The sequence below is a fragment of the Atractosteus spatula genome, chromosome 8 (genome assembly GCF_055471065.1).
Source record: "Atractosteus spatula isolate fAtrSpa1 chromosome 8, fAtrSpa1.hap1, whole genome shotgun sequence".
NCBI classification, from domain to species: domain Eukaryota; kingdom Metazoa; phylum Chordata; class Actinopteri; order Semionotiformes; family Lepisosteidae; genus Atractosteus; species Atractosteus spatula.
The window spans coordinates 46,269,249-46,281,731 of NC_142713.1; the positions used below are offsets into that span (position 1 = coordinate 46,269,249).

General features: G+C 35.5%; 1 protein-coding gene across 6 annotated transcripts in view; it reads right to left on the bottom strand.

Moving 5' to 3' along the window:
* The window catches only part of flncb (filamin C, gamma b (actin binding protein 280)), a 69,673-nt gene that overhangs the window by 39,115 nt on the left and 18,075 nt on the right, over positions 1-12,483 (bottom strand). For all 6 annotated transcript variants that reach the window (XM_088922968.1, XM_088922971.1, XM_088922970.1 and 3 more), the window contains 6 exons: positions 11,066-11,314; positions 4,244-4,341; positions 1,650-1,800; positions 1,227-1,345; positions 949-1,026; positions 98-260 (listed from right to left, as the gene is read on the bottom strand). In XM_088922968.1, the coding sequence (XP_088779094.1) occupies positions 98-260; positions 949-1,026; positions 1,227-1,345; positions 1,650-1,800; positions 4,244-4,341; positions 11,066-11,314 (858 nt within the window). The remainder of the gene's footprint in view (positions 1-97; positions 261-948; positions 1,027-1,226; positions 1,346-1,649; positions 1,801-4,243; positions 4,342-11,065; positions 11,315-12,483) is intronic.

A 12,483-nucleotide genomic window follows, 5' to 3' on the forward strand; every position in this document is an offset into this window, starting at 1 on the left:
AGCAACACTGACATTGACCCAATTAAGACAGCTGCCAAGAAAAACATTTTTTAATTAGGTTGGAAGAGTTAAATGAGTTGAACACATCGCACCGTACCTGCTGTGTAAATATCGAAATATGTGGGCTTGTTGGCCACATTGCCAACAGGTTCCAAACCAGGCCCTCGAGCAGAAACTTTGTTGGGGTCTCCCAGTGCCATAGAAACATTGACCATGAAGGGGCTCTTGTCAATATTCTGGCCAGCAAATAGAACTGTCACCTGAAGAAACAGCAGTCAGCAGTCAGCAGTCAACTCCAAGCTGGTCTTCATTTTAAGTAAACATTCATTTTGGCCTTGATATTTTGTACTGTCAAAGCATTGCAGTGTCATGAGTGTGATGATTATGCCCAAAACGAAACTGTAAAGATATCTTTTTTTTATTTTCAAGTATCTGAACAATATCCTCACCCTGATTCTCTGAGTGAAACTAGTGACATTATTAATCTGTCTTTTTCATCGAACGCATGAATTTTATTTGGAATTAATGCTCAAGGCTATCAAGAGTGGTTTGTACATATGATTTAAGCTAGTGATTTTTCACCAGTATGAAAGCCTTATCAGACCCAATTATGACCCCAAAGACCATGTACAGGTATATACAGTAATTATTCCACGAGTCATACAGTATATACAGTACATAGCAAAAAGTATATAATGAAAAATGCCAATGATCATAACTACATACCTGGGCAAATAAAAAGTACAGACAACTAGAAAACTAAAAGTATGTGTGAAAACAAATACACGAATTACATAATTATTGTACCAAAATGTATGCTGATCTGATTGTAAGATATATGACTAGGCAACTCTAAACTTGTGTATTTATTTACTTTACTGTCACAATGCTTGGCCTATGGAAAACATGTATACATTCATCATTGTTGGATACGTTAAACATCCATACCTTATGAAGCCCAGCAACCTTGGGAACATATGTCACAGAATAGGTCCTGTTTTTGTCATTGTTGGCAACAACTCTGGCCTTGAAATTTGAAATTAGAAAAGAAAATTAAATCAATTTATATCTAATTAAATTGATTGATATTTCATATTTTATTCAGATCATTGGAGCAAATGTCATGCACAAAAATAAAAGAACAAAAAACATTTACCTCAATTTTTTTTAAAAATTATGAAGATTTCAAACGATTGCTGCCTACAGTACATGACCATTGTTCATACCTCCTCAGTGTGTCCTTCAGGGTCTTCCACATAGACAATCACCTCTCCAAGCCCAGCTTCTATGGTCTCTACCGTGAACTCAGCAGGCTTCAGCACAACATTACCATGGGGCTCAATACCTACAGAAGGACACATATATCCAGTCATCAGCATAATCTGCTGTCAAACAAAAGCAGCAAAATCCTCCCTCCTGCTACAAAAAACATCCATAAAACCAAACTTAGAAATTAACCAGATATGAATGAATAGTGACATGATGGAAATTTTGTTCAGAAAGGTGGTGCAAAACCATTGTAATTTGTCTATATCAAATACAATTTTTAAAGCATTAATGAATGTGAAACAACGAAACTGCCTCTAATATCACATGTAACATATGATATGTGTTCAGTGATGCTTAACTGCCTTCAAATCTTCTCATACCTGGTCCATAGGCCTTTGCCTTCTTGGGGTTGAGTTGTTTGGACCTCAGAGGAGCCCCTGGTTTAAGCTTGGCTTTGGGGAACTGAGACAGGTAGGTCATGACTGAATGTTCATCTACATTGGGATCAACAATCTCTTCTGGAGCAATCACCTAGACGGAGAAAAGGAGGCATACAGTATGTAAGGTACAAATGACAACACTTTGGCCTGCTGAATTAAAATTAAATAGAACTTTGCTTTAATTCCCTACCACTTTCTTTCTCTGATAGAAGGAGCCACATTGAGAAAAAAGGTTATTTATATTGTGAAACATGGCTAAATGCTTTGCAAACACAAACAACAGACATATAATAAGAAAATCTGACTCCCATTAAAATAAATCAATATGAGAAGAAGATCAAATGACCCAGTGGCTACAAAGGCCAAACGTAATTGACTTCAAATTAGGTTTAATTTATTCTGTTGAAATTTACAATGTGTTTTCTGTTGTTTTCAGAAAATCAGGGAAAAAAATCACGAGAAAGCAATTCTTTTAGGGGTTAATTAAATAAGTCTGAAGGGTTGTGGCAGCCCTCAACTCCCCTTAGTTAACACAAAATGAATGTTTTTTATCTGAGGAGAAGGGTGGTGTTTTAGCTTTGAATGACTGAAGATTAAGCCTAGTGGATATTTGAAAAATGACAATTAAAAAAACAATTTCTGCTTCATTTTAATATCTTATAATGTAGGTTTTTAACTTTATTTCACTTAAAGTTAATCATAATTCCATGTTTAAAAGCAAACGAAAGATTGAAACACAACATTGTGACTATTGAGACTTCTTTAGAAGATAAAATCTTCAGAAGTCTCTATGGTCAAAGCATTGTGTATTTCACTCTCTTCTTTTTGCTTTCAGCATGGAATTAATCTCTACTTGTTACTTTTTAACAGTTTTAAACAAACGTTTGGGAGGTGGTTAAAAAACTAATCATGCGTACTCCTGCTTACTACGTACAAATATCATGCTTCATGCCTATTTGCTTGTGCATTTTGCTTTTACTGTATATCCCTGCCTCCGCCCTGTCTTTGCCCTTGCAGTTGGTCACTGACACATCCCTCATTAAAAGCCCTGTCCTTACAGATGTGTAGTCACTATTCTCAGCTAGGTGAGTTATAAAGCTCATGACTGGGGTCATGCCTCTTATCCTCTTAAATTGAGGTTTCTGAACTCATTACAATGGCATTAAAACAACATGAAACATAGCTAGACACTCAGAGCAAAAAAAAAGTCTAAAAAACGTATTTTGTTGCTCTTCATATTCGAAAGGGTAGGTTCACCGATCACTGTGTACATGTGCTCATAATCACTGAATATGTGGTTTTATATTTTTACATGAAAAGAGGCCAAGATAAACAGGTTCACAAGGTTTTTTGTTGGAAGATCAAAAGTCTTCTTGTTGGTAATCCCTGTACGCAGATAAAATGTTGTTTTTTTCTATTTATAACAGTGATTGCTGTGCTACCAAGCTACTCAAAATAGAATGGCATTTAACATGCCTTCAGAATGAGCCACCACTCTCCCACCTAGTTGACACTGACAGGAAAATTAAACCTCATTCAGACAAGACATTCCACGGACCCCATGACTCAGGACTAACACAATTTCTGCAATGCACTAATCCTCTAAAGAGGGATTCTTCTACATCACTTCTCACCAGTTATACAATTTTCCATTACAAAGCTAAGACAAATGACTGTCTTAATATACAGCACCACACTGTATATATATCTATGTATCTATATATAGAAATGCTCTTCTTGGATAAATAAAATGATGTAGTTTTGCCCTACACTTGTTTTTTTAAAACTCATTAACAATAGATTGAATCTTTTAGAATACAGATTTATGAGGTTGTAATAAGTTAAACTGGAATTTCCACTTGTCCACAGTGCATTTTCAAGGGGCAGCTTTTTAGAGAAAAAAGCAATGGTGAGTCTGTGCAGAATATAGATTTGCTTGCAGCTGGACTTGGATCAGTCTTGGAAAATTAAAGTGTTGAATACCAAAACAACCTCTGCTCTAACTAATCCCCTACCCACCTAAATTAGGGCAACATTAACTGTGAGAGTACGCTGAAATTTGGCTTAGCTTGCACATTATATTTAGAAGCTCACTGTCTCTAAGCGTTTGGTATTAAATAGTGTGTTAAAAGTAGTCCAGACGTGGCACGGAATCCATACTGCAGACTACACTACAGGTCACAATGAAAGATTCTTGACAGCAGAGACAACTAGTACTGCATTTTTATCCACTTGGTTTGTTCCAATTATTTTTATTTTACTTGTTCCATTGAGATTTTCTTTCTATTCACCAGCACTACTGGTCAAGGGAAACATAAAATAAAATAAGCACTTTCCTTTATCTTGGCACTTATCTGTACTGCAGTTTTGTGAGCTCTGTACATAATATTAATGTACAGTATATGATACACAAAGGGTGGAAGAGGGACATGGTGAGAGGACTGACCTCTAACCACTACGCACTGAATGAATCACAAGGGCAAATTCACGCAGATCCCAACATTACTGCTCCATCCTAATGGATTAAAACACACCTGAGGCACACCCAGCCAGTCATCAGCCTGCTGCATGGCTTCTCTTGCATTCTCCACAGGCTGGTTAGGATCCCAGGTTTCCCAGTCAGGGCACAGACCTGCAGGGGAGAAACATGAATGGTTGTTATTGAAAAGACGCTGACAAACGACAACGTACAGTATCTGATAACATACTGGGAAAAAAATTAAAGATGATTAGCTTATGCCAAGTTCTACAAATGTCATCCCTTCTAGCTGCCAGATTAAAGCAACAATGCAGACCACAACCCTCCAAGGATAGATTGGTAACTAAAAAGGAAAGGATGGCTATTCTTTTATACTTGCATACTATGCAAGGAGTTTTCCCACAGCTTCAACAGCACAGTACTTCTAGGATGTGAGTTATCTAAGAATATACAGTATAAAAGTAATTCTGAAATTGGGTTAGCAATATGTGACACGGTATACTCTTCTCTCACTAAGACTGGGGCACCAGTATATTGACAGGTTTAATTATTCCTGCACAGAGCTTTCACGTCAGGTTTGAGCTAAAATAAAATGTAATTACAAAGTATGTATTTTATATAAAATCCCAATAATTTTACAAACCGTAACTTCAGGAAATAAATTGGAATTTGGGATAATTGTTAATTATTCACTCAAATAATTAAATACGACTGAGAATCAGTTATACCAACATATCCTGGCTGATTTGAACATAAAAAAACACTTCATGTATGAAACTGGGCTTCAGCTCAGTCTAATTACTTTTTGTTAGCCTCTCTATTTTGAAACTAGCAATTGTGATTTAATTAATTACAGTGCATTGCAGAAGCATTCAGACCCATGCAGTTTTCAAATTTTTGTTCTTTTTTCAAAGCTGAGTCATGACACTTTGAAGTAGAAATTCGTATTTGTTATGTGCACTACCTGCTCCACACACTCAAAGCAAAAAACAAAAAGAACCAAGCAGATATGAAACAACAATGGAAAAGCCATGATTGCATAAGTATTCAACTCTTTCGTTGTGGCTAGCCCAAAGTATTTTAGGTGCACAAAATTCCATTAACTAACCACACGATTAGTTGAATGACCTGTTTGTGTGCAATAACAGTTGTTCCCGTGATTTCAGAATAAATACTATCAGGTTCCATCTTTGCTAATGTGCGTTCCATTGTTACCATAGTACTTCAATACAACCAGAAAGTGGTTGGATGAATAAAAGCAATTTGAATAATGAACACCTAACTAAATGTTAGAGACTGTACTGACATCTTCAGCTATTTCATGAATTATATACTGCACATTGAATAAAGCAAGAATATGAGCTACCAGAGGAAAGCTGCTGAGAGTACTGTATAAGATGCTTTTTGTACGTACAGTATTTTATTTTACAGAAGTGACCTCTTTGAGGAGGACTCATGAAGAAAATAAAGACACTTCAATAAACACCTGAATCCTACACTTGTTGACACTGTCCTGTTCTGTTTTTTTTATTATATTATATACACTGTCCTGATTGTTGTTGTTCTTCTTACATTTGTCTTCACTGCACCAATGATATACTGTAAGCCTCTTGAACAGGTCTCCCCAAGTGAGAAGTTGCTCTCAAATTATTTATTCAATTAAACATATTATTATACTAATCAAAGATTATTATAACACAGCTTTTTATATACATGTATAAATTTAGGAACTATTGGGGATTTTTTCTATTTTTGTGTAGTTTGTATTTTCAACTAAAATCACAAGAATATGAAACTTTTACTCATGAAAAAATAATTTTGGCAGCAAACATTGTAGACTTCACATATATCGTATATCACTTATTTGTTACCAGCTTATAAAACCACAATTTATTTAACTGAAATGCCTGCTATAAAAAATGCAATGTTGCATAATACACCAAAATTTATTAGACAACAAGCCATTCCTGTCATACTACAGTATGCCATGTAATAGTAGAAATGGTCAATCTTGTCCGCTGAAACTGATATAAAAACAGAAGTTAAGAATAGATTCTGCCTATTGATCTGTGAGATGCCAAGAATATTAAACTGGTAGTGCAAGTATTCAGCAAACTTAAACTATTCATTCAATATGCCTCCAATATATATGTTGGATAGCCTACTAATATATTAATTACCTACCTGTATTGCCTGTATTACCAATGTATTTACTAATTTATCACTCCTTTTAATTTTCCTGTACCAAACTGCAGTTAAACTGCACCATTTTTATTTTATTAATGTTTTTAAGTATAAAATTGATCAATTGTCCTCTATTTTAATAATGCTCTGTTCTACCTATGAACTATTGTCAGTTTTGAATAGTTGCTTAGTTCATCTGGTTTAGTTTAAGAAAAATCCCATGGTATCAAGATTTTAGAATTCAGCACAAAAAAGTTTATAACCACAACAACCTCAGGTTACCTCTGAGGCCTCTGATGCCTGAGTATTCACTATAGAGAAACTGATACTCTCTGGAAGTAATGGAGGAATTTTTTTAATGACATCTAATAATGTTCTTAAACTTAAAGGAAGATTACACTCAATTGCACAGAAGTCCTTTTACCATAAAGCAAGAAATTGAAATATTTTTCCCAGCATAATGTTAATCTCCACACACATCAATGGCATAGGCAAACTGTGATCAGAACCTTATATTCTGTTCATTTCATCCTCAATCCACCACATTTCCTCTCCTCTCATAAAATACTCTGCATTCTGCTTCTCCCCCCACCCCCTTCTGACTTAAATGTCATTTTTAATGAGTCACAGGCAATGGTTAGGTTAGAAGCCAAAGGTCACAGACTATAGAGGTTGGGTGGGAAGTTTCATATTGCAAGGTTTTATCAAGCAAAAGGCTGTGGCACGTTGGGCATGCAGTGCATTACCTACACGATCTGCATACCCAGTTCACAAAACCAATCTTTAATTGTTTTAATTTCTTCCATGATAAATGGCTAAGAATTGTGTTTCGTGATGAATTTACTAAGAATTCTCATTCTGCATCCCAACTGATAACTTTTGTATCCTGCAGTGCACAGTTGTATTCTACTAAAATTTCCAATTCCCTGGACATACAACAAACCAATTGAGGAATTACCAGTAAAGACATCTGTGTGTGAAACATGCCAGCCCTTTCTGGTCTGTTTCTGCTCCACACCACACATAGAACTGAGTGTTAACTCTGAAGTCGGTTCACCGCTATACCAGCAATCATATACTATTATTGAAAAATGTACTCAACTTGCCCTATGTACTTATAAAAGTCTTAAATATGAAGCACCCACCCATTTTTTGCTTGCTGTTAAAAATGTTAGCACAAACAATGTTAGAAATAGTAGTAATACTGCCAGTATACAATAATTAAGAAAAAAGAAAAAATGTTACAGTTTATCACAGGATGCATTACAGACTGCATGAGCTTTGCAAAGGAGTCAAGCATAGAGTGACTCTAAAGTGTTTAAACTGCACCATCTAAAGATAAAATAAATTTTGACTATTATGTCCAAGAATGTAATTTTTATTGAAAAAAGTAATCAATGCAAACTATACATTAGATTGATAAGATAACAATAACAAATCTCAGAGGTAACCTAAGGTTGTTATAAATAGCTTGGTGCTAAGCTCAAAAATCTGTATACCAAAAGACTTTAGAACAGTGTAAGTCTTGTGAAAGGTCTTGATTTATTTCCTTGTAAATAAAAAAGAAAATGTAGTTGAAGAAATTCTTTAATTCCCTTACTATACAAAAAAGATGCTCCCGAAGTTTCCCTTGTACATCATTAACTGTTCCTCTTATAGATCGTATTAAGGGTTTTATAGTTTTCTTCATCACTTTCAGTTACTATTTAGTGGCATCCTACAAATGAGGCTTTCATGTGGTTAGTGTTGAGTTTTTTTATGCATAAATAATGGCAGGAGTTGCACCTCAGGGCCTTTCTGTTTCCAGACACAAGGAAGGCTCCAGGCAAACAGAGCTCAGAGAGTCCCAGTCCTACATAAGTTCACCATTAGTTTAACAAACAGGCCTTGTTTTTATTGTTTGTTTGCTTGTTTTACTAGGTGATGGTTAAAGGAAAATTCTTGAAGGAATGCCATGGGTCTCTTCCTGTCCTCTCCTAGTTAAATTTTGTATTGCTTTTGTTTTGTCTTTTATCGGAGGGATGAAACTGCTATGATATTTGAATGCACCTCTGGTGTGCCCTAAAACTGTTAGCCCATTGGTCACTAACATTCTACACATATCCTTTGATATACTGTAAGCAAAAGATAAGGCAAAGAAGAAAGAAACATAGAGATACTGTATAACCTTTTGTTAAAAGTTTTTATGCAAAAATAATCAAAACAATAAACAAAAGCTGCATGAAGTGATTAACTTTTTAAATTTTAGAAATCTTAAAAATGAATAACTTCATAACAAATACGGTTTACTAGGATGTGTTGTCAGTTTTCAGTAGTGCGTACTTGAAGTGTATGATTTAAAAATGTCAGTTATTCCGTTAGATCCTAATACATTCAAGAGAGGAGATCTGCGGAGCATGTTTGACATTCAGCAGCTTGCCTGGCTGGGGCAATAGTCAGGCTTACCAGAAGGGCAAGACTGTCTAGATGCTCACCCCTCCCCCTCAGTATTGCAAGGACTGGGGCAAGAGAGAAATGCAGTATGGGAAATCCCGGGTGCAAGAGTTACTGTATATACTTAGGTGAGAGGAAGTGTGCAAGGATCCAACATTCCTCCTGAATAACTATATTTGTAGGTCTCTTAAATGGATTTAATGACGTTACTAAATCATTTTAAGATATCTCTACATATTTAAAGGTTTCTTAATCAATAAAGTACCTATCTTAAAATTATTTAGATATATCTGAAAAATCTGAATTTGGCTCGTCATAGAAATGAGCAGAAACACAGATGAGATTCAGACTAGAATTGTTATACATATAGCTCTGATTTCACTCTTGAATGTAACTGTGATAAAATATATTTTAATAACAATAATGTAAAAAAAGCATCTTATAAGACAACTGTAATCAATTACAGCTACAAAAAGAAAGATTATAGAAAGGAACAAGTATCAGGCCCTGTGTTTCTCAAGTCAATACTGTAACTAGAAAACTTCCTAATTAAAGGATTTACAATGCAAACTACTGTTGCATTTTCTTTTTGCAGAAAGGCTATTGTAGATATGAGAGTGTGTCCAACTAAATTTTCTTTTTTTATTTACTAAGCACTGGGTCATGGATTAAATAGAACACACACTGTTAATATAATATTTTTGGCAATCAATGGTTAAATAAGCGTTATGCTTTCATGCTGTTCAGTTTCAAAATATTTTATCCCTTTAACCATCATTGCATACAATCAAACTGTTTTATTGCCCAGAAGGTGAATGGCATTGGAACAAGTTAATTTGTTCTTTTCAACAATTGAACTATTGTCCATTATTAACTGCAATGTCCCTGCCCATTTCCAACACATTTCAGCACTTCCTGTCGAATGAGGAAATACAGTATATTAGTTGACACCGTAATTTTCCTTTTGCTCATAAAAACTCCTGTATAAATGTATCAAATAAAACCATCTTAGGTCATTGTATGTCGATGTCCACATATTACAAAATGTAGAAAAAGGTCATAGTTCATAATTATTTCTTTCACAATATCACTAGAACTCAAACCCTCTTTTAGGAAGCTTTTGTGCAGGATATGATTTTTTACAGAAATTGTCTGTCTTGTACTGTAGTTGATTTTCAACAGGAATTTAAATATAATAGACATTTCACCTACAAGATGTCCAGGATCCCACTTTACAAAAATACCGGGGCCCAAGTTTATTTTTGAGAAAGCAAGTGGAAAGTGTACACCTATGTTCAGAGAAAAAATTCTAGATTTTTTTGTTAATAATTGATGAATACTACACCAAAGAATAACTTATTAATAGTAATATAGAAAATGTAAAATTTCAAAAACAGAATAAATTAAGCTGAAACATAAAAATGAATCTATGTGAATAAATTAAAATCATGTGAATTGAACAATGTTTACAAACACATCTGCATTATTACAAGTGAATAATCACATTTTCTTCAAATGTAGTTCACAGCTTTATAATCTTGTTACCATAAGCAATCATTTTTAAATTGGTTTTAGTTTTATTTATATATTTTTAGCCACTTCAGTTTCAAGCACTTAGGTACTTAAATCTCATTGCTCCCTTTGGGTTTTCTAAAACATAAGTGTTCTGAATATAAGCTACTATGTTTTAACATCATATTTTCTCATATGAGATCTGCTATGAACATTACTGAAGAAAGCCGAGCTGTGTTAACAGTATGGAAATTTGTCTCCTGTTTAAGTCTGCTCTAATTTAAGTCTCTAAAGCCAGTTAAAAAGATTGCAGTCTAAATTTGGGAAGTTAGTGAACTGAAAGAAACAAACCTGCAGTTAGCTGCTCTTAGGAGAGCTTTATTTGATCTGCATCAGCTGTCACCAACACTCCCAGCAGGAGGAGCCATGTTTCACACACTGAAACCATTATCCCTTTGACACTGTGGCTAGATCTCAATAAATGATTATCCCTGAATCCATCTGAAGCAGGCTCAATGAAGAAATAGCTACATTAGATTCAAAGACACAGTGTATTCAGGGTTCTGAGGAATCACCTTATCAGGCACGCAGCGAACCATCCATCAGATTAACTTTTAACTTGACCCAATTATTAGTGTCAGTGCTCTGAAACCTCAACAGCATCACAGTAGTCAGAAACCTGATTGGGACCAGCTTTGCAGTCACTACTATAAAAGAACAAACAGGACTTCGGGATATCGTGCCTGACCTGGAGCACAGTTGTCCACCAGTGCTCCCAGAGCCTTGCCGTCCTGCCAGTCTCGGTGAAAGTTGGTGATGGGCAACTGTGGGATCTTGTTCTGGATCCATCCCAGCAGCCTCTGCTTTGGTGTCTGCTTCTTGGCATCCTCGTCATCCTCGTCCTCCCACATAGGCATGGAGATGGAATAGTGCAAGATGAGGGTCCATATCAGGCCCAGAATTAGCTTCAGGTTCCCATCCACAATGGCTTTGCTGTCTGTCAAGAGGAAACACACGCACAACATTACAGCTTAATGTTTGAGAAAGAGGTATTATGAGCTAAATGAAGGCTTCAAAGATCTTCCGCAATATTATTTAATCTCTTAATGAAACTGGGTAGTTTATACCCATTTTTAAATCAGGATACAAGGATATGGAAACATCCTTAGCCCATAGTTCATTTCAAACATCTGTGCATGTATTCGGCAGGCCACAAATATTCTGTATTATTTTATCCTGTATTATTCTGTAATATCCTGTTTGTTGTCAAATGTTCATGTAGTTGGACATTAAATGGGGGGGATTACTTAAATTTTTACACAGAGGCTAAGCTGTTCATAACTTTTATAGTTTTATTTTTTCAAAAAAAAGCTGCTTAACATCCATTCTCCATAACCGCTTGGTCCAATATGGGTCACAGTGTGCTGGAGCCTAGACAGGCAGATGATCCAGGCAAGGCAGGATACACACTGGTAGAGAACGCAGGACCACTCAGAGATACCCGTAAATTCACACAGCATGTCTTTGAATTGTCGGAGGAAACCGAAGCACCTGTGTGGCTGTGGAGATAACACTCAAACTCTACTTAGAAGGCACCCCAGGCCAGAATGAAACCAAGGATTCAAAAGCTGTGAAGCAAGAACAGTAACTATCGCCCAAGTGTTTAACAATTATATTAAAAGTTAAAGAGATATTCAGTTGCATAATACAGGAGATCCAATGATAAATATCATGATTTTTGCCAACTCTTTCTGCATGGACTTTGTAAAATTTGAAAGAAGCTCTTCTCTCTGTATAGGCAAAGAAAGGACCTGCAAAGTGGACAGCTGAGGCTGTCCAAAGGGGGTGAAGAAGAACCACAATTAATGACTCATTGGTGAGCTGAATCAATAGAAATATCTACATACATGAAGGCAGAAAAATGCTTTCTGATTAGTTCAGATTAAATCTACAAATCATTAGTCAAAGATGCATTGTATCTACACTACAGTTCCACTCACTTCAAACTCTTTGATGAGGATTTTGAGTTTTTAACATGAGTCTAAACGACAGATATGATCACAAAACACATGGATACAGACTCATGAAAAACACTCTGTTCCATTTGTTTACATTAAACACACCATTCTGTTTTTATTAAAAAGGAGCACAGAAACAAGACTCATA